This window comes from Camelus dromedarius, chromosome 11 (assembly GCF_036321535.1).
Source record: "Camelus dromedarius isolate mCamDro1 chromosome 11, mCamDro1.pat, whole genome shotgun sequence".
Classification (NCBI taxonomy): domain Eukaryota; kingdom Metazoa; phylum Chordata; class Mammalia; order Artiodactyla; family Camelidae; genus Camelus; species Camelus dromedarius.
The window spans coordinates 38360829-38382067 of record NC_087446.1 but is presented as its reverse complement, the minus strand read 5'-3'; the positions used below and the strand labels follow the sequence as shown (position 1 = coordinate 38382067).

At 34.6% G+C, this 21239-nt stretch overlaps 1 protein-coding gene across 6 annotated transcripts in view; it reads right to left on the bottom strand.

The window, feature by feature from the left end:
- Positions 1-18767, bottom strand: part of WASHC4 (WASH complex subunit 4) — a 63756-nt gene extending 44989 nt beyond the window's left edge. For all 6 annotated transcript variants that reach the window (XR_010383197.1, XR_010383199.1, XR_010383198.1 and 3 more), the window contains exons 1-13: positions 18625-18767; positions 15698-15837; positions 14706-14759; positions 14544-14609; positions 13763-13808; positions 13223-13290; positions 9913-9995; positions 8235-8277; positions 7683-7786; positions 6849-6969; positions 5332-5455; positions 5100-5227; positions 3517-3677 (exon numbers count right to left, since the gene is read on the bottom strand). Coding sequence is in view for 3 of the 6 variants with exons in the window: in XM_010996451.3 (XP_010994753.3) it covers positions 3517-3677; positions 5100-5227; positions 5332-5455; positions 6849-6969; positions 7683-7786; positions 8235-8277; positions 9913-9995; positions 13223-13290; positions 13763-13808; positions 14544-14609; positions 14706-14759; positions 15698-15837; positions 18625-18760 (1274 nt within the window). In the remaining 3 variants the exon portion in view is untranslated. The remainder of the gene's footprint in view (positions 1-3516; positions 3678-5099; positions 5228-5331; positions 5456-6848; positions 6970-7682; positions 7787-8234; positions 8278-9912; positions 9996-13222; positions 13291-13762; positions 13809-14543; positions 14610-14705; positions 14760-15697; positions 15838-18624) is intronic.
- Between the last annotated feature and the right edge of the window lie 2472 nt (positions 18768-21239).

The window sequence follows — 21239 nt, the reverse complement described above, 5'->3', positions numbered from 1 at the left end:
TGTTAAAGCTGTATTTCTTTTTTATTTTAAAAACAATAAATTAAATTAATTCAATGTGTTTTAAGAAGGTGAAATCTCAGAATCAAATCTGAGAAAAATAATTTCTGCTGAGCCAAGATTCCATTAGACAAAAGACACCAATAGTTGTACATTTGGCTTTGCCTCAAACGGCACTGGAATGTATTATTTGACTTGTGGATGATTCAATTTAAAAGTCTGAAACACAGAGAAAGAGAAGAGTCCTAGGGCAATGTTTCCAGTTTGAGGAGGAGGCTGTGACCAGGACTCAGGGAGGGATACAATGCACAGGAGGGAACAGAAGGGTCCTGAGCAAGGACAGAAGGAAAAGTCCTAGACTACAACAGCAATCAAGCTGATGGCAATCAAGTCAGTAACATTATGAAGGAGGCTAACACGCAGTCAAGGGCAGTCAAGAACCACCCAGTTTTAGATCAGACTATGCAGGATAAAGCAGAGGTTTGTCTGTCACTCTGCCCATCACTCCTACACCCAGACACCAGATAATCTTTGTCTCTCATAAATATATAAAAATGAAACTGCTTCAAGTTTTTAAAAAGCCAAGTTAATTGACAAAGGGAGTCCAAAAGGGGTCCTTTCAGCTTCATCTCAAAAAGAAGAAACAAAAAACACTTAGGGGAAAAAAATAAATCCCCTATTCTAATATAAAATATCAACAGTGTCAACACTTGTGTATCATCTGGGTTTGAAATAAACGTTCATAATTCTACCCTCTGAGGGTAGTATTCCCAACACCATAACAATTGTGAATGAAAAGCAAAATGCAGCAACCTACAAACCCTTGGCTGGGGCACTTGGTCATTTGGGGTCTAATGTATAGTGTGGGAGCAGGCAAACTGTCTCCCACTGCTTCCTCTTCCTAATGAACTCTGGAGCCTGACTGGGACAGCCCTTATGATCACTTCCTCAACTTCTCCTAGAATGTCAGACAAAGCTCATGCTGATCATATCATCTCCTCTCTCCTAAGGGTCGCTGTAGTGTTGTGAATTTTAGGTTTCTTTGGCAGAGTTACAAAGAGAATGAAAAAGACATTGCCTCATTCAGCTCAAAGAAGTTCTAGAGTGTCTGTATATTTTTGAAATAAAAAAATTTAGAAATATTAAACTGTTATCATATGGGGGGGCGGTCCTTGAAAGTCAACTTCATCAGTCTTTTACCTAATAAGATTCACTTCCTACAGCACCTTGGACTGATGGCCATCTATATTCTGCCCACCTAGCTCTTGTGGAAGAGTACGTTACCTCTCAGGGCAGCCTACACAGGTTTGCGTGCCCTCTCTGACATGTACCTGGCTGTGTGACCTGGTAAACTTCATTCTGCTAAGCCTCATTTTCCTTATCTGAAAATGGGATAAAAATAGTACCATAAGGTAATGTCAACAGCTTGTGCTCCAGAGGTGGACTTCCCAGCTCTGCCACACATTAGTGGTTTAAATTTGGGCAAGTTTAATCTGTCTGTACCTCAATTTTCTCGCCTATAAAACAGCCATAACAACAGTATCTACCTCACAGGATTTTTCTGATGATTATAAAAAATGATACATATGAGATTCATGGAATAGTTATTGGCTTGTAGAAAGCATAGGGTAAATATTAGTTGTGACTTTACTATTTCCGAGGTGAGAAGGCTGTTGTTACAGGGTTTACAAAAGACAGTGGGTTTAAAGCCTTTAGCATAATGTCTGCTACATAGCTACAAGCTTGATAATGTTGGCAATTATTATTAATATCCATCATCTTATTCTTTTGGTTGCATTTCAACCTGGAGCCACAGAGATCAAATCTGTTCCTCTTCAACATGAATGCCCTTTAAATATTCAAAGAAATCTAACATATCATTCCACAGATTTCTCTTTTAAAGATCAAACTAAATACTTTTCAATGAATTTTCAAAGGTCATGGTTCTCAGATCTTTTAACATCCTGATCAGCTTCATCTAGAGATGCTGCAGTATGTGGCCCTCTTAAAATGTGGCACCACCAAACACTAATTATAGTCTGACCAATAAGAACTCAGTGGAACTACCAATTCCCTTACCCTAGATATTATAGCTACTAGTTTTTACACCTTGGGCAGAGTTATTAGGTTTACTTATTTTTTAGAGGAGGTCCTAGGGACTGATTCAATCCCCAGGACCTTGTGTATGCTAAACAAGTACTCTACCACTTAAGCTATACCCACCCCCAGTGTGGGTATAGTTATTAATGTAATCTTAAGTATTTACTGACGTTTTTAGCAGCTGCAACACAATGTTAAAAAAATGTTTAAAAAAAAACACTGTCTCTGATAACTGAAATATCCACATCTTTTTTTTAAAATTACTGTTACTAAACTTGATTCCTATCTCTCCATCTTACTGAATTCATCTCTTTAATCTAAACCCAAACTTACATTTTTATCCCTCCTCATTTTTATCCCTCCTCAGCTCCGTTTTAGAATACAATGGAGAGCCCTGAAACCTCTGCTATGAGTCGTCCTGCCTGAACTGAGTTGCTGTCATTTTCCACTGACTTCAATCACATGACTTGGGAGTACTAAGAGATGCTTTAGGGGGATCTCCTATATTCCAGACACATCCTTTCTTCCCCCATTGTACAGGAGTGACCCAATTTCCTCTCAATAGTCAAGATCAACAGAAAGTGGATAAGAATCCCTATCACCCTTTAACAATGTTACAGATAAAAACTGCGTCCAGCATAGGGCCAATGGCAGAGTCCTGCTTCATTTAAAATCTTCATCCAGGTCACCATGTAACTTTAGCAGTATACTAAAGTAAGAATGCACAGTAAATTTAATTGCTGAGGCTAGGTGATGAGAGGCTAAGTGAAGAGAACATGGGGGCTCATGATACTATTTTCTCTATTTTGTGTACATTTGAAACTTTTACATAGTAAGAGAAACTAAAAATAAAGATGTATCTATCAGAAGAAACTAAGAGTTAAAAGTGTTCTTTTAGGGAGCAGGACTAAAATACAGGGGGGAATTGGGTAGAGGACAATTATTTTCCCTTTGAACCTTTAGTAGTTTTAACTTCTTAAATATGTGCATACATTACTTTCATAAAAATAAAGAAAAAAAAGGAGTGAATCAAATAAAAGTCAACTGCTCCAAAAATCAACACTGAGTCACGTAATGTTCTTAATGTTATCAAATGACATCTACTGCACTTTAGACAAAAAAATATTTACTGCATTTGATAAAAAGTATGTGTGTGTATATGAATGCATGTACACACATACATATCTCCATAAAGTATAATCTGCCTACATCTTAAATTGAGTTTAAGTCTAAAACATTTAAAACAAAAAAACACTCCCAGAAAACAAATCACTTAGAGACTGCCCAATCTTCTCTCCAGTAATGAGTAACTATATTTGATCTTATAATTCAAATGCTTCCATATATTTAGAATCAGTATAAGATTTGAAAATACAAAATATCTAAATATTTTCATTATGGGTACTTATAAAAACCTACTTGGTAAGTGACTGAGCTTTCTGCTGTAGGAAAGTATCTCTGTACATTTTAATGGCTTGAAGACTTTTTCTGTCTAGAAGTTTAGCAGCTGCTGGTATTTTCTGGATCAAAAAATTATCAGGAAACCAAATAATATTAGCAGTTAGAGTGATGGCTGGTACCTAAAATAGGAAATAGAAGAGGAGGGAAATCATTAAATGGGGCTAAACAATAAACTGTTCAGTAGCTCTGCAATATACAATGGAAGACAATTTATTTAAAGAAAAAATAATAATAATAAATACTCATGAATATATTATGAGACAAATTATGCTACTGTGCCACAGAGTTAAGCATTCCTATGTCTAGTGTGGAGCATGACACTAATTTTATTCTACCTAAATATTAAACAACACACACACACACACACGTGCCCCAAACACACACTTACATATGCTCACAGATTTTCAGATGAATAAAAATATGCAAAACTTAAACAAAAACTTGAGTCCTCATGACCTTAACTTTCATTCTATATTAGTGAAAAAATAAAAAATAAATATCTAAGATGGCTAGATTCTCACGGTCACACATCACCTGATTCTACACACAAACTAAATTTTCAATTTTAAAAACAGGTCCCACATCATCGAAACAGGAAAGATATACAAAAAAAGTATTTTAAATTTTTTCTACTTCAATAATGAGAGTAAGTGGCAAGAAGAAAAGGAAGAGAAATAAGAGAAAAAAGTTCTAACAGTAAAAGAAAGTTAATGAATAGGAAATGATCTGGAAAAGCATCCACTAGTATGTACTTACATGATGTGGAATTACGGAATATTTTCACTCACTATGTTACTTATTTCTGGAATGCTTAGATTTTTTAAATGAATATTAAAATATTATTTTATAATAATTATTATTATAAACAATAATTCTTATCTATGTAAACAGTAATAAAAATACATTTTAAAATATCCAGTTTTGCAGCACTATTTACAATAGCCAAGACATGGAAACAACCTAAATGTCCACTGACAGATGACCGGATAAAGAAGGTGTGGTATATTTATCAAATGGAATGTATTCAGCCATAAAAAATGACAACATAATGCCATTTGCAGCAACATGGATATCCCTGGAGAATGTGATTCTAAGTGAAGTAAGCCAGAAAGAGAAAGAAATATACCAAATGGTATCACTCATATGTAAAATCTAAAAAAAAAAAAAGACAAATGAACTTAAACATAAAACAGAAAGAGACTCACAGACATAGAATACAAACTTGCGGTTGCCAATGAGGAGGAGAGTGGGAAGGGACAGACTGGGGATTAGAGATTTGTAGATACTGACAGGTATATATAGAATAAACAAGTTTATATTGTATAGCACAAAGAAATACATTCCATTTTGTAGTAGCTCATGGTGAAAAAGAATATGAAAACGAATATATGTATATTCATGTATGACTGAAAAATTGTGCTGTACACGAGAAATTGACACAATATTGTAAACTGACTATAACTCAATAAAAAAAAATCCAGTTTTATCCAAAATCTTTTCCGTATACTCAAAATGAAAAAATAAAAGTTCCAAGTTCTTACCTTCTTACAAATGTCCAATAAAGATTTGTAGAACTTTTTATCAATAGTTCGAAAAATTTGAAAGTGCAGTACAAAGAGTCCACAAATTCCTACATACTTGTCTCTCTGGTCAATTTCAGAAGGTTCTCCTTATAAGACAATAACATGAGAGAAAAACAATATACTTAAAATTCTCCTTTAAAGGAAATGAAAACTTTTTAAACAAAAACCAAAAAATGCATTTTTACATTACCAAGTTTGGCTTCTACATTTGCAAAAATTGAGCGAATACTATGTGCAAATTCTTCAGCAAAAGTGCTATTTTTTGACACAGATACTCCTCCATTGAGAGAATCAAACTGCTGTTCTATACAGCCCTAGATAGGAAACATTTAGAGAAATTCAGACTATCATAAGCTACTATGACTCAATATGCTATTAAACAGATAAAAATATAGAGTGATAAACTCCTACATTCATCATTTTAATTCTAACATGGATGCTCAGGTTTTTACCTTAATCTAATCTAACACCAGTCTTTTTGAATGTAAAATGTATACGTACTTATATATTTGAGTACCTGTTATGTAAAATAAAACCGAACCAAAAATCTAAAATTCTACATGAAGACATACACAGTGATGCTTGGTGATGTATACAAGGTGTATCTAATGAAGCATGGGAAAACATGTTTTATGACTTTAATTTGCACTTCTAAGAGTAGACTTTATCTGTTTACAATTACTTTCCTAGCACTGTATTACAGCATGTATAGAAATAGGTCCTTCTGAAACTAACAAATTAATAGCTAAATTGATATTAAACAAGAGTTAGGATCATTCTGTAAAAATTGTAATCATTTAAAATATAAATTAAAGGTAAACCTGAAGCAGATTTTATATGAAATATTTACAGTTGATCCCTGAACAAGTGGTAGTTAATCCACATATACATTATAGCTGGCTCTCTGTATCCACGGTTCCTCCACATACTCGGATTCAATCCACCATGGACTGTGTAATAGTGGAGTGTTTACTATTGAAAAATATCCATAGAAGAGGATTTGTCCAATTCAAACCCATGTTGTTGAAGGGTCACTGTAAGCAATTTCTGGTGACTACTACCCAAAGCAGTGCCATCCAACAGAACTTTCTGTGATGCTGGAAATGTTCTACATCTGTGCTGATATGATTATTAGCCACAGCTGGCTTTTTTCCAAGCTTTATTGAGATATCACTGACATAAATATAAGTTTAAAGTGTGCATTGCAATGATTAGATTACATGTAACTATTAAGCATTTGAAACATTGCTAGTGTGGCAGAGGAAGTGAATTTTTATTTTAATTAATTTAAATTTAAATAGCCACACACGGTTAGAAGCCACATGGATTGTGCAGATTCAAATTATATTCCCTAAGTCTAGGAAGAATTATACAGACTTTTAAAAGGCTGTCTTACAAATCTAAATCTAGAGGTTAACAACAAACAAACTGCTTAACACAACTACTTAGATATTAATTCTTGAACAGTTTTATCCTTTTGCATAATTTTTAAAAACCCTTACCCCAAATACAACCAGTACACTATTAATTTTGTTTGCTACTAGATAATGATATAATTATATTTTGGTACATTAACAGTGTTTAAGCCAAAGTACTTTTAAAGAAAAACATAATCACAAAAGCATGCTATGAAAGTGTCCCACTATAATTCTGAGCTGGGTCAACAAATAGAAGCCCATTTATCATAGCCTGATACAGCTCTCATACCTGAAATATCATTCCATCGAGTAACTGCCCTTCTAGCTTCAACAAGAACTTTTCAAATGGCTTTAGTTTTTCCTCCTGAATTCCAAATTTTGAAGGATTGTGATGGACAGATTTCAGTAACCTTGTGGAAAATTAGGAGAAAGCCCTTCAATTTGCCTAATAAATCCTTGTATTAAAAATATTCTCAGAAATCAAAGTTTTATATTTGTATTTCTTGTCTGGCTCTACACATTTGAAAATATGAACAAAAACAATCCTAATATATTTAATTTTCTAATCGTATCTTTTTATATTATCTTAAATTCACATACCTGGTGCTCTCTAGATACCAGACATTTAGTGAATACTTATTAACTGAATAAAATGTTTTGACTTTAAAAAGTTTTAGAGTTGGGGGGGTACAGCTCAGTGGTAGAGCACATGCTTAGCATGCATGAAGTCCTGGGTTCAATCCCCAGTACCTCCATTAAAAAATTTTTTTTAAATAATAATAAAACACCTTGGAGTATACAACAAAATAAAATCAAACCCAGGATAAACAATTATCATTTATATTGAATAAGGAAAAAATTAATCTGAGTCCTAAGGCTGTCAAATTAACATTCAACTACACTTTAAGAATTAGGATGCTTTATACAAGTTTATCATATTCTCAAACAAGTCTATCTAAAATTGAAAGAATGGTTACTCCCTTCAAAAAAAACATTTGATGTAAGATTCTTGTAAATATAGATCTTCAGGTCTTTTAAAGGATCTGTTTACATTTGTTTATTTTTTACTAATACATTAACTATACAAAGTAAGAGAGTATTTTAAACATTTTAATTGGCTCACCTTTTGTACATAGTCCAGTGGTCTTTCAATGTGATATGATTATCAATAATTTCATCCAGGGTAAGCAAAACTGTTAGCAGCTCTCCCAAGTGCTCATACATAGTCTGTCAAGAAACCTTTAATGATTATCATTTAATCACTAGTTAGAAGTTAAGCTTCATGTAGATTTTTAAAGTTCAACACACTTGGGCTAATTACTAAATTAAAGCAGTGGGTAAATTAAGCTACAGATGAAACTATTAATCTTCAGATGGAACAATTAGCCTTAAATTGGGAAACATTTCACCCAATATTTCATCCTTAATGGTGATACTGTAGATCCCCCAAAGAGACTAGAGAATCTGCACTGGGCCACTACTAGGAAAAACTAAGTTACACAGATAGTGGGTCAGCAAAGCCTCATCAACCTTACAGATGAACGAGAACAAACATAAAAGAAGAGAAATCCTTAAAGAGTTTTGCAATGATTGTTTTACCCTTCTAATCACACAAACTCCAAAGTAAAATATAGTAAAAATTACAGCTTTACAGGTTCAGTTAAATAACTTTTACCTGAAAATGAACGCCAGTTGTCTCTATAATTTTGGGTGCAATCCTGCAATAAAATAACAACCAACTTTTTAAAAAAAGTTATTTTTGTCACAGTTCACTTTTATTTTAAGGAAAACACATAGTAGCAGAAGCTCTTGGAATTTTAGTATATATTTATCCTTATTTAGGCTTTAGTCACTCAAATTTATGAGATCCAAGGAATTACTATCATATTCCACTTTCCCAAGAAGGGAACTAACTTGCACATGCAGACTCTCAGCTCTCCTTGCCTACAGCCAACTCAATGGGTAGGTATATGTCAACATGCAGCCTGTGAATAACCTTAGCCACTCAAACCTAAAGGATCAAGCTTGGGACGGAGCTAGAGAAATAACAAAACTGATACTCATTTCTCTTTTTCTTTTTAAACTATTAGAATTTCTCAATTCCCCACTAGAATCTTTGTTATCTCATCCAAACTGGCATTTGGGAACTAGTCTTCTCTTCATTTGAATTTCTGGAGTTCTCATTCCTACTGAAAAAAACAATGCATACAAAAGGAATTATACCAAAGTCAAAAGCCCCAGGATAATTCAACTCGACTTCCTAGAGAGTCAACCTATTCAACAGTAAATAAATTAATACATGTATATCAAAGCACATATAAGTATTCCACAAGATAGAATATTTTCAAAATTAAGCACAAAACAAAGAAATTTCATTTTTCTAGGGCAAGGGTGTGGTAGTGGGGAGTCCTCTTTGAATGACACACCAGGTACTGCAGGGGTTGTGGGGAGCTATGCTCTCATTCCCTTCTGCCATAAGGAGAACTTCAGTGAAAGCACAGAACATAAAATAAAATACCTGACCGAGTGGAAAAACACGAGAATGAGAAACAGTTAACAATCTTTCAGTTTATAGAGTTAAGATGCAGCATGGTATATAGTAAGAACAAAAATGAATTGGCTGGTGACTAAAAGAACAGTACCTAAATTGTACGGAATCTTGGCAAATGATTCCTTTGGGCCTCAGCTATCACTCTTTTCATAATTGAGAATCCCTAGTTATATATCTAAAGTTACTTTAAGATTATAATTAAATAGTAAGTGGGAAAATTTTTAAGTAGAAAGTATTAATCAAATGTGAGTTTGATTAATAATTGTGGTGGTGGGGAATACTAAGGGTTCTAGAAAAATTTGAAGATCTATCTTGATTTAGGGCAGCAGTCCACAAACTTGGAAGATCATTAGAATTACTCAAAATGTTTCCAGTGTAGATTCCCTAGCCCCACACCTCAATACTCTGTAGTTTAAGGGAAGTCTCACATGATTCTAATGAGCCAGGGACCCTCAAAGTAAAGGAGAGAGATTAAGCAGAGAGAACTTGGTACATATATTAATTCTATACTAGACCTTTCCTATATAATCAAATTTCTTTAAGATTATTCTGTCAGCACTCTCATTCAGACAGATAATGGGTTCATTCGCCATGGCAGAAATTGTGTCTTACTAACCTATGTATTACACACATCAAGTAGTGTTTAAAACATCATTTGTGTTCAAAGAATGCTGAGTAAGTGAATGAAGGAATGAGTGAATAGGTGAGTGAACAAATGAAAAACTATGTCATATAATTAGTTAGTTTAAGAAAAAATTTTCTGTATATTAAAAATGCAAAAAATATTTCTAAAATCCATTACTTGTTACTGATATAGAGAGCAGCCAACTGATGGACTACATTCATCACCACTTCATAGCACCTCGTAACAAAACAAGACAGTTCCTGAAATGACAAGTTGAGTATATGTTACAAGTTGAGTAAATGTCACCATTTGACTGAATTTTATGATAACAATGCTAAATAAAAACAAAATAATTTTCCAATAAAAATCTCCAGTTAACCTGCAGCAAGGCAACTTCGAGTATCCTTCAAGCAATCAGTTCTTAATTCACCTCCGAAGGTCATTTCTACTCCTTTGCCCCCACAGCATTTCATTCATCCTTTTATTTTAAGTCTTGTTTTTGTTATTCATATAATTGCTAAATGACAGACTGTCTTATTCCTTCTTTGAATGTCCACTGCCCAGCATGGTGGCTAAACCTCAACTACTTCTCAATAAATTTCTGTCCTATAAAATGAATAAATGAACACCTGAATGAATGAAGAAGCTCAAAAGCTACCAGTTTAGAAAGTATGACAATGAGGGGAAGAGGTCTCCTAAAGTTACTCTAGAATAACTTTAAGTGTTTATTACCTTTAACCTTATCTATAACCACGCTTAGCACACACCATATGAAATATTAATTATCCGAGAAATATGTCTGTCATTAAATAATTAACTCACATCTACCAAGTCCCACATCTTTTAAAAATTTTTCAACAGCTCTCAACTTTTAAAACTATAGAAGCAGTTAGTATCCTAAAGTATTTAAAACCTAATTAAACCTATAGCTGTTCTAAATTATAATAAGCTCTATGAGGGCAGAAATTTCTGTTGGTTTTGTGCACTGCTGTAACCCACCAAGAACAGTTTTCTAACATGTGCTAGGCTCATAAAACATTTGTTGAATGTTTAAAAATGGGATTATGTGCAGCTGCTAATGAGATCCACAATTTAAATTTTCTGACAATGAAAATAAATAATGCATTTCAATTTTAAACAGCTCTAGGTTTACATTTCTTATTAAATTTATAAAAGTCTAATAAAAGCAGAGAAAAGAACAGAAAATGCAGGACAATTAGTGCAAGCAAAAAGGTAGAAACAAGTACAGATCCATAATAGACTATTTATAAAGAAATAGAAATTAACCAAATGTAAGAGATTTTTAGGTTATATAAAAAAGCAAAATCCAGATAGATGCAGTTTTAAAGAAACACAATAAAACATAATGACACTGAAAGGGTGAAAGAACATAAAATGAATTAGAAAAAAGAAAATGCTAACTAAAACAGAGCTGGGGCAGTGATATTAATATCAGGTAAACAGACTTCATTAGCATTACTATAGCTAATTACTATATATAATTATATATTATATACATAATTATTATCACAGTTTAAGAGGATTACTACATAATAAAAGATTCAATTTATTGGGAATGATAAACAATTCTAAACTTGTATGCACCAAATAAAATATCCTCAAAAATGACAAATGCAAAATTTGATAAAAACTAAAGGGAGAAACTGACACATTCACTTCAACTCTGCAAATTAACATTTCTTAGACTCCTGTCCAGCAGGCTTCCTGTTAGGTTCTGCCAAAAGGTGGCACTAGAAGAACAGAAGGCAGGAAAAGGACATCCTTTCTATTTCTTGCTGTTTTTATCAGCATAATCCAGGCAGGAGCAGTTCACCCCATCAACGGCAGCCTGCCCCAGTCTCCAGCTTCTTTCAGCACTACAGAACCAATCACGTGTTGCCCTCTCAGATGTACCAGCAGCTGCCAGGCAGCACTGCTTCCTCAGAGATATGACACTAATTTCCCTGGGCTCCTCCACCTAGCTCAAAGATCTGGCAACCCCAACCTCTTCCTCTTCCCTAGACGTAGAGGTGATATCTGCTTCCTCTGGCTTACCTCAACTGTTTTCTTTTTTCTTTCAGCCCTCCAATTCTTATGTAACCAATTCTCTATATTAAGTCTCCTCTTTATTTATTTACCTATTTAATTGAAGTATAGTTGATTTTGGTATTATATTACTTTCATGTGTACAGCAATGTGATTGAATTATACACAAATTTTAAAAATTCTTTTCCACTATAGATTCTTACAAAAGATTGAGTACAGTTCCCTGTGCTATACAGTAAACCCTTGTTGCTTATCTATTTTACATTTAGTAGTGTGTATCTGTTAATCCCAAACTCCTAATTTATCCCTCCCTCACCTTTTCACTTTGGTAACCATAAGTTTATTTTCTATGTCTGTGAGTCTGCTTCTGTTTTGCAAATAAATTCATCTGTATTTTTTTTTAGGTTCCACATATAAGTGATATATGATACCTGTCTTTCTCTGTCTGACTCACTTCACTTTGTATGATAATCTCTAGGTCTATTCATGTTCCTGCAAACGGCAGTATTTCATTCTTTTTATGGCTGAGTAATATTCCATTGTATATATATGTGTCACATCTTCTTTATCCAATCATCTGTTGATGGAAACTTAAGTTGCTTCCATGTCTTGGCTATTGTAAATATTAGTGCTGTACCACTGATGTACATGTATCTTTTTGAATTAGAGCTTTTTCTTTTCTAGATATATGCCTAGGAGTGGGATTGCTGGATCATATGAAAGCTCTATTAAGTCTCCTCTTTTGAAATACCTTGTGTAACATATTTTTCGGACTGAACCTTAACTGACACACACCATAATGGAGGTTAATTTCAATAAAATGTTCTCAATTAAGTCAAAAAGACCAAAGAAAGTAGTAAAAATATGAAAGATTTGACTATGTTATCATGCTTAAATCAATAAAATATATCAAATCTTATACCCAACAATCAGAAGATAAGTGGGATTATAAGTATTTTTCCCTTATCTCCAATTTTTGCTTTTGTCATATTATACAAGCATTGCTTTTATAATGGAGGAGGAAAATGCAAGTTTCATATTTTTGATAAAATCAAACCAAAAGACCTAGAATAACTAAAACTTTGCAGTGATGAAAAACTCACCTAAATTGAAACATTTAACTAGAAGCATCAAGTGCTGCTGCTTTTAAAAATCTCATCATTGCTTATATACCAGCTTAATGATCTCCATTAACAATTTTTTCTAACATAAATTATCTTTTTGTACCAGGTACAAAGTTTAAATTGTTTTCAAAGGCATGGCGATAAACTGTCCATAAAGAAATTTCACTAAAAATGCTACGAAAATCCTCCAGGAATTAGACCTCCACTATAATCCAATACCAACTCACAGAACAGAGTCTTTCAGAACTCTTTTGATTATGTGTAATTTATTCAAACTTTTCAAAGAAAAGCCTCAATAAAAAGTAAAAATCATTTACCTGTAAGAATGAAATAAATCTCCCCATTTGAATTTGGCAATCACCTTCCACCATGCTGGAATCTGTAGCTTTAAAAGGCAACATGAAGAATATTTTAATTTTTAAAATTTAAACTTAATGAATGCCAAAAAAGAAAAATATGGTTTTTATTTACTGGACATCTTCTAATCTGCATACTACTAAAAACAGAATTTTTACACTGAGGAGGAAAATGAGACAATCATTAATCACACAATTAAAAGTTATCATCTGTTTCACTATTTAATGAATTCTAGGAAAATCTTCATCTAGCTACAGTGCTTTATAATTTATAAAAATATCAAACAAATTTTATAGAGAATTTGCTGCTGCTTCATCCCTCAGGGTTTTTTTTCACTTGTTTGCCATCAAAAGAACACACCAATAAAAAATCTGAGTGTTTATTTTCTCACACTAATACTTTGGATGATCATGATAGTCCCATATTTTCAGTTAACTTTTTGTTCATTTCAATCCCAAAAAAGGCATCCCAACATTACAATGTGAAATTTTAATACTTACTTCCTTCTCCATAAAACAAGAGACCATTATAAAATTTAGTTTCAGCCTGTTAAAAAAAAATTAAAATAATTTTAAAGGTTGCTATTTTGTTTCTAAATTCCTAAGCTCTTAGTTACCCCTATTTAATAAGCAGATGACTACATCATATATACAAATATACTGAAATTCAAAAATTGCTCATAATATAGGTAAATTCAATTTATCTTTAGAGTACCAAAGATATTACTGATACTCAAAGTCATTTCTTGATTTCTTCAGCCTTTACTTTGTCTTATTGTCCGTATCCTTCCACTAGTTCATAAGTGAAAGCAACTATAATTATCAAAAAGGTAGAGAGAAAAAGATGAAGTTTACCATCTTCTACTAGAATTTTAATGACTCATGGGTGAGAAAACACAAAACATATTAAAAATTCAAAGCTTTTTTAAAAAAATCAGTTATATCTAGAAAGCCAGTATACATGACAGGTAGCACAGACTTAGAATCTATGCAGACCCAGACTCAAATCATAACTGCTAGTAAAAATGTTAGGCAAGTGACATCCTCTTTAAGCTTCAGTTTTCTCAGCTATTCCTCACATACCACCCTGAGCTGTTATGAGTATTCACAGGGTTAGCAGAGTGTTTTTAAATACTCAGTGAATGGTACTCATTATTATTATTATTATTATAAATAAACACCTTATTCAACATTCAATAAATATTTATGCACACTGTACACATGTAAGCACATATTTGCTTTTAAATCATGTTTTTAATGTCTTAAGAGTACAAATAATTACCTCATATTTTAATTTCTTGATTTCACAACAAAGTGCAGCATAAACAGTGATGACTTTGTTTAAGACCTAGATTTATGAGTAAAAACACAAAAGGAAAAAAGTAAATTATACCAGGTAACTGAAGTATTTTAGAAACAGGTATTTAGGTTTGGGAATCTGTACCTTGTTTTCCGTCTTTATGAGTTCCAAAAGGGAAGACTGTTCATAAGGCAAAAGCTAAAAAAACAAAGGAAAATAAAATTTCTTTATAATTTAAAAAAAAAAAGAGCTAAAATTTTAGATATACAAATTGAGACTAACTCTATTCTAGATGTTAGACTCTGTACTCAGCACTAGCACCACACCAGATAGGGAGTGACTGCAAAGGGATACAGGATTTCTTTTTGGGGTGGTTAAAAGTTCTAAAATCAACTCTTGTAATGGTGGCACAATTCTGTGAACACACTAAACCCAAAGAACTGTATTACATGTGCATTACAAGAGAAGAAACCTGTTATTTAAAAAGTCAATATGAGACTTAGGACATTGTCTAGCACATAATAAATGCTCAATAAATGTTAGTTATTACTTAAGTGGTAACAGGCTATAATTTGAAAGATAAAATAAAACTACCTCAAAATGGAACAGAGCAAGAGTGTCTTATTTCATACATTAAAAAGAAAATCACTGCCATATTAATATCCTCTGAATAGTACAAGGGAGATTTTGGGAAATGATGGAAATATTCTGTATCTCGATTGAGATATGAGTTACATGAGAATAGGCTTTTGGCAAAACTCACTGAATGGTGTATTTTAAATCTATGCATTTCACTGTATACAAAATAACCTCAATAAAAAACAAAGCCTGGACATTCTATTTCAACCCTCTCCATTTTCTTGATAATGAAAAACAAAAGCTAGCTCAAAGAGGTGGAGTTTGTATCATTCTTTGATACTAAAGACTTGGAGTTTGTATCATTATTTTTAAAAACAAAAACAGAAACACATGCATGGCTTAGAGAAAAGAAAATTAACCATTTTTCTCCAAGTTTCTTTTAGTTCTCTAGATTCCAAATAATAAAAAATACATATCTCATTTTTAAAAATTGTTTTTAAGATATACTACATCCTAAATATACATACATAAATTAAAAAATAAAACCAAAATCAAACCTTTAATGCTATAGGATCAAGATTGAAATCCCAAACATCTCCAATTGAATCATCCAGTGCGTCCTCAATTCTTCTCAATTGAGAGGTATACTCCTCAAGAAATTTCCCATAATTCTTAAGCTGGACTTCAGCATGGATTTCTAAATTTAATTTTAAAACAGTTCGTGAGAAGTATAAGTAATGAATTATAAGACATTTACTTCAAATAATCTCAAAAGTCATAGCAAAGTAGATACTAAGCATTGTTAATGTATTACTTTGGAATGCCTGAACTTCTTGAAAATAGTTTCAAAGTTAAACAATAATTGAGCTTTCAATCTTTTCCAAATAGATAAAATGATTGTAAAAGCAGTAGATAGAGATACAATCTTAAAACCATAACTTTAAGTACTGCAAAAAAGTCACTATACAATTTACCCCATAATCTTATATGAATAATGCCTTAGACATCTCAATGTTCTGATTTTATGTCTTAGTCATAAACAACTTTTTGTGGAAAAAAAAACCTGATTTAGGTGCAAAAATCTGCATTGTCATAGAAGCAAAATTTTAAAATGTAATGCTTAATTCCATACATAGTAAACTATGTCTAAAAACATACTTAAATTATGTTTTTAAATGGTTCTAGACCCATTTCATCATATTATTCCTGAGATGCCCCAAACTTACCAAGATATTTTAATTATTTAATTATAAGAGTTGGAAAAGCCAGTAAAGAACACTAAGTACAAAATACTGTGTTGATATTTATAGAATTTACACGCCAATTGATGACTCTTGGAATTCACTGGAATAAACTGGACAATAAAGGTATGCCTGGTCATCAAAATTAATGAAAGTAAATATTCCACGTTATACATAAGAATTCATCATTATTCCAAAGGCAGCAAATTCAACTCCAACTCAGTTTCTTTTATTGATGTGAATTACTTTATTCAATCATTGTTTTCTAAAAAAAGTAAAGTTTTTCTCTCCTCAAATTAGCAATATGAAGCAACTCTAAGATGAAGTACGTTCTGACCTATTAAGGATAAAGACCTAGTTTCATATTCTCCCTTATTTTGCAACTAATGCTCTGAATCAGGTGGATCAATTTAGTTCATTAAGGTTCCTACTTCATTATAGCATCAATCTAGACAATTCTGGAAAACAATTCATCTAGATATCATTCGTATTTCAAAAATTAATGAAAACCAAGCACAGAAGTCTTCTTTTCCCTACACCTTAAATTTTTAAAACCGCGTAAAATCCTCAAAATCCCAAGTAAATCTCTAATTCTCAATTACATGGGAAATGACCAAAGCTGCATTTAACCACCAAATGAGTTCTTAATGACAACACCAGAAAAACATGCCAATGAATTATTCATTTAGTTCGTTTGGGAAAACCTGCAATAACATTAAAGCTCCTTGCTGGTAACAGTTTTAAAATTGGAAAAAGTTAAAACAAAAAGATTTAAAATAAGAACTCCACAGTGATTCTCCAAGAGTAAAATTCTAAAAACCTGTTTACATGCTTATCTCTTCCAACAGACTGAATTTCTTGTTTTATCTTTGTATTCCTAATACCTATCACAGTTCCTGGTATGTAGAAAATGTCTTTGAGTGAATCAGATCATTCTCCTGATTGACCTGCTTTCAAATCCAAATCATATTTTCATTCCAATATTTTGCAGATAGTAGAATAGGGAACTTCTATTCATAAAGCTTCATACATGACAAGGCGCAGTTCATTCTTTAACAACAAATACAGAATCCTCTCCATAGAAAAGTTGAAGGATTTTGTCACAACCATCAGGACTGCTTTTTTATGCTATATGAGAGCTAATAACTTACGGAATGTTTTGTGAAAAACTGCTAAGCATCCTGAATTAAGCCCACGTTTCTTTGAGGGGCTTATAAAGCCTAATTACAACTAATTTGTCTGTCTTTGTAAAATTAAGCAAAATTCATATGTAATTTTTTAAAATTACATTCACATTTTGAGAAAACTACATTAAAAAAAAAAAGCAAATTCACAAGCAGTATGTCCCAGTATCTCTTACCACCTATACAGATTAATAACACCAAAGATAAGAAACAGATGGCCAATTTGCAGTAATCTTAAACAGTTTTACTAAAATAGTCTGGCCTGTAAATTTTGCTGCGTGAAATGAATTTGTTACCGTTTTTTTGGTTAGACTTCTAAGTTAAAATGAAACATTTCAATTTTATGAAATAAAATTTGAAACATATTTGCTGTAATTTTTGAAACCTTTCTAGGTGCACTGGAAACTACAGGACATCACTGAAAAATACCACTTAACGCAAATAAAAGGCATGGAAGGGGATAAATTGACATTCACGTGTTTTTTTGTTTTGTTTTTTTTTTTACCACGTAAAGAGTTCTTTTTCGCTATCTTCTACGGTTATAAGCAAAAGAAAGAAAAAACACTCAAACTTCCAAAAGTTGGTTTGGGAGAAAAAAGAAGAAAAACAGGAAACCGAAACAGGAACTCAGACCTCAGCCTCACCTAGAACTGAGCGTTCTGAGGATCTGGCGAAAGCCCCGAGAGGCCAGAGACAGGACAGCCTCCGCCCCCCACCACCCCCGGGCTCCGGGCCTCCCTCCCCGGGCGCGCCCCGCCCGAGCCCCTGGCTGCACAAAGTGGACGCCGCGCCCCTCGGACCACCGCGAGCTCCCCAGGCCAGTCACCGCGCCGAACGCCGAGCCCTGACGCGGCGAGCCTGACCCACCAACGCGGAGACTCCCAACTCCGAAAGTTCCGTTCGCGAGCGCGTCCCTGTCGCACCCCAAGGCGCAGAAAGCGTCCCGAACCGGACGGCTGCGCTGCGACCGCGAAGCAGAGCCCTCCCGCAAGAGCGCTGCCAGGGATGAGGCGGGCCGGGGAGCGTCCACCCGCAGCCCTCGCCCTGCTGCTCCCTTACTCTGTGAGCCGTCGTCAACGCGGTCGAACTCCCAGTCCGGGGACAGAGTCTCCACCGCCATCACCCCGACGCCTCCCACAGTCACAGCTCCAACCAGCCTGGGTGAAGACAGCGGCCTCACCCGGGCTGCTGTCATAACACGTGACTTCCGGCCCCGGCCCCACCTCCGCTCGAGAGGGCCGGCCGGGCTCAAGGCTTCTGCGGGCCGCGGGGGCCGCTGGGAAAGCGAGTCCTCCGCAGTTGCCGGAGGAGGCCGCCATGGCGGCGGCGGCGGTCCTCGCGGTTTCCTCCCGTTCCTATTTGGGCTTCGCACCGTTCAGTTTACTTCTCAGGCCACATCGATACCTTACATTTCGCCCTGCTGACTCCAGGCCATTTTTAATACTAGGGAAGTTGCTCCCTCAGTCAAGCCTAAAAAGGGCAAAATTTTGGGGGTGGGGGCGTCACAGGAAGGCGTGGTCCTCGAGGACGTCGCCGTCCAGGCGCTTCTTCCAAGAGCCCGTATATCCGACGCCTTGCGGGTAGCCACCGTCCGAGCTCTTACCGCTCTTCTCCTGCGCACCCTGTGCGGATGGTTCCTGAGGAGAAAATACGGCGTGGAAGAGTAGTTACTTTACGAACACCTTAGGGAGGAATTTTACTCTGCTGCTTATCTTCCACCCACCGGCTCTCTACCCACCTCCAACTCAGAAGGCAGTGGGGTGGAGAAGAAGCGCTGTTTATGTGGGTTCTAAAATGCCCTTACCTGCTAAATGGCTTTTTGGTGAACAGAGATCTGTGCTACCCAGTAGTGCTACGTGTATACAGGTATTTGCACAACAGTGTTCATTGCTGCTTGATTTTATCAGATACTAGCAAGCGATCTAAATGTTCATCGATAGGGAGTAATTACATAAAGTTCATACGTCCATGCTGTGAAATATTAGATGGCTGTTAAATGAAGTAGATTTATGGACATGAGAAACTGACAGGAGGTAGTTGCAGAACAATGCGTATTTGTTACCACATTTGTGTTTTTATATAAACGTGTATAATTCATATGTGCGTGTAAACGCATGGAAAGTGAACTCAAATCACACTAAACCGGACAGTGGTCAACTGGAAGAGTTGGTGATTAGAAAGTCATTTTCAGGTTCTGTTGTGTCTACTTATGAGTTTTTTAATCTTTGTAACAGTGAGAATTTATTAAGGTCTTACTTCTGTAACCTCAGAAAGAACCCAAAATAACTAACTTAATAAAGCAAGTGAAAAGTCGCTTGAAGACCATTCCATGGGGCCCGTGAATCTGCAGAGTAGGTCAAATATTTGAGTGCACACTAGGTGCCATGCTAGTATTTGAGTGCACACTAGGTACCATGCTAGATGCAGAGATTATGAAAAAGGCAGACAAGAAAACAGATGCCTGCAGTCTTAGTGGGCATTTTAGAAAGGATGAAAAAAAAAAGAAAGAAACAAAATTGGAAAATAACCTGTAACATTGGTACCTAATTGCTGACAAACATTTTTTCTTTTACTTTCTGTGTGATTGTGAGTTTGACTTTGCTGTATTCCTTACATTTGGTTCATCACTGTGATTAGTCTCCCAACAGGTCATTGTGATACATTGAAGTCACAGGTCAGAGCAATTTGAATCTGCATATTCAGTAATCTATTAAATCAGTGCAAGAGGCAGTGTCATGTAATATAACTAAAAGCACAGTTTCTATAGTCAAATTGTGTAGGTCCAAATCGTAGCTCTGCCTTTTACTAGCCATGTGATATAGGGCCAAGTGATTTAGCCTGTGCCTCAATTTCCTCATAAAGTGGGAACAATAGTAGTAAACACCTTAAAGGATTGTTTTGAGGACTCATTCATACATATATGAGGCACAGAACAACGCCAACCACATACTATAGAAATGTTTACAGTTTTGAATCATTATAACCTTGTTTTAAAAGAAATCTCAGGGATTGCCTATCTTAGCTTACGTATCTTTAAATCAAATTCTACACCTAGAACTTCATATTTTATTAGAGAACTATAAATTAGATACTAAATCTAAAGCACATTCACTATAAACTGAAATGTGCTATCTGAAAGTTATTTATTACAGCAGGTGTCCTGTATTTCTCAGGCCTAGGCTACCAAAGGCAGATAATCATTTTGAAGAGTTAAATATCCTTCTTTCTACTTCATTCTTAGCAGTACTTTCTGAAAGGCAAGCTGGGAACTAGAAGGGGAGATATTCCATATGGACAGTATTATTGCTATTTTGAAAGCTTTAAAGAACTTTAGAACAGTTGCCCTCAGAATGTGCCTTCCTGCTGGCACCTGGGAATCCTTGCCTTTAACCCTATATCCACAACTTGAGTACCAGTTTATTCTGTATCAAAACATTGTGTGTGTGTTTGTGTGTGTGTATGCCAAGATCGTAGCGAACTTGTTTGTTAATATAAAGTATGTTCCCTGCAATAGAAAAATCTATGATAACTCACTAAAGACATTTCTCTCTGTAATTTGTCAGAGTCCTATGTGTACCTGCCAAAAAGATTCCTAATATGTTAATTAATATATTTCCTTACAAAATAATCTCTCACCTGGGCAAGAGTCAGTCTTCCCAACCCTATCATTTACT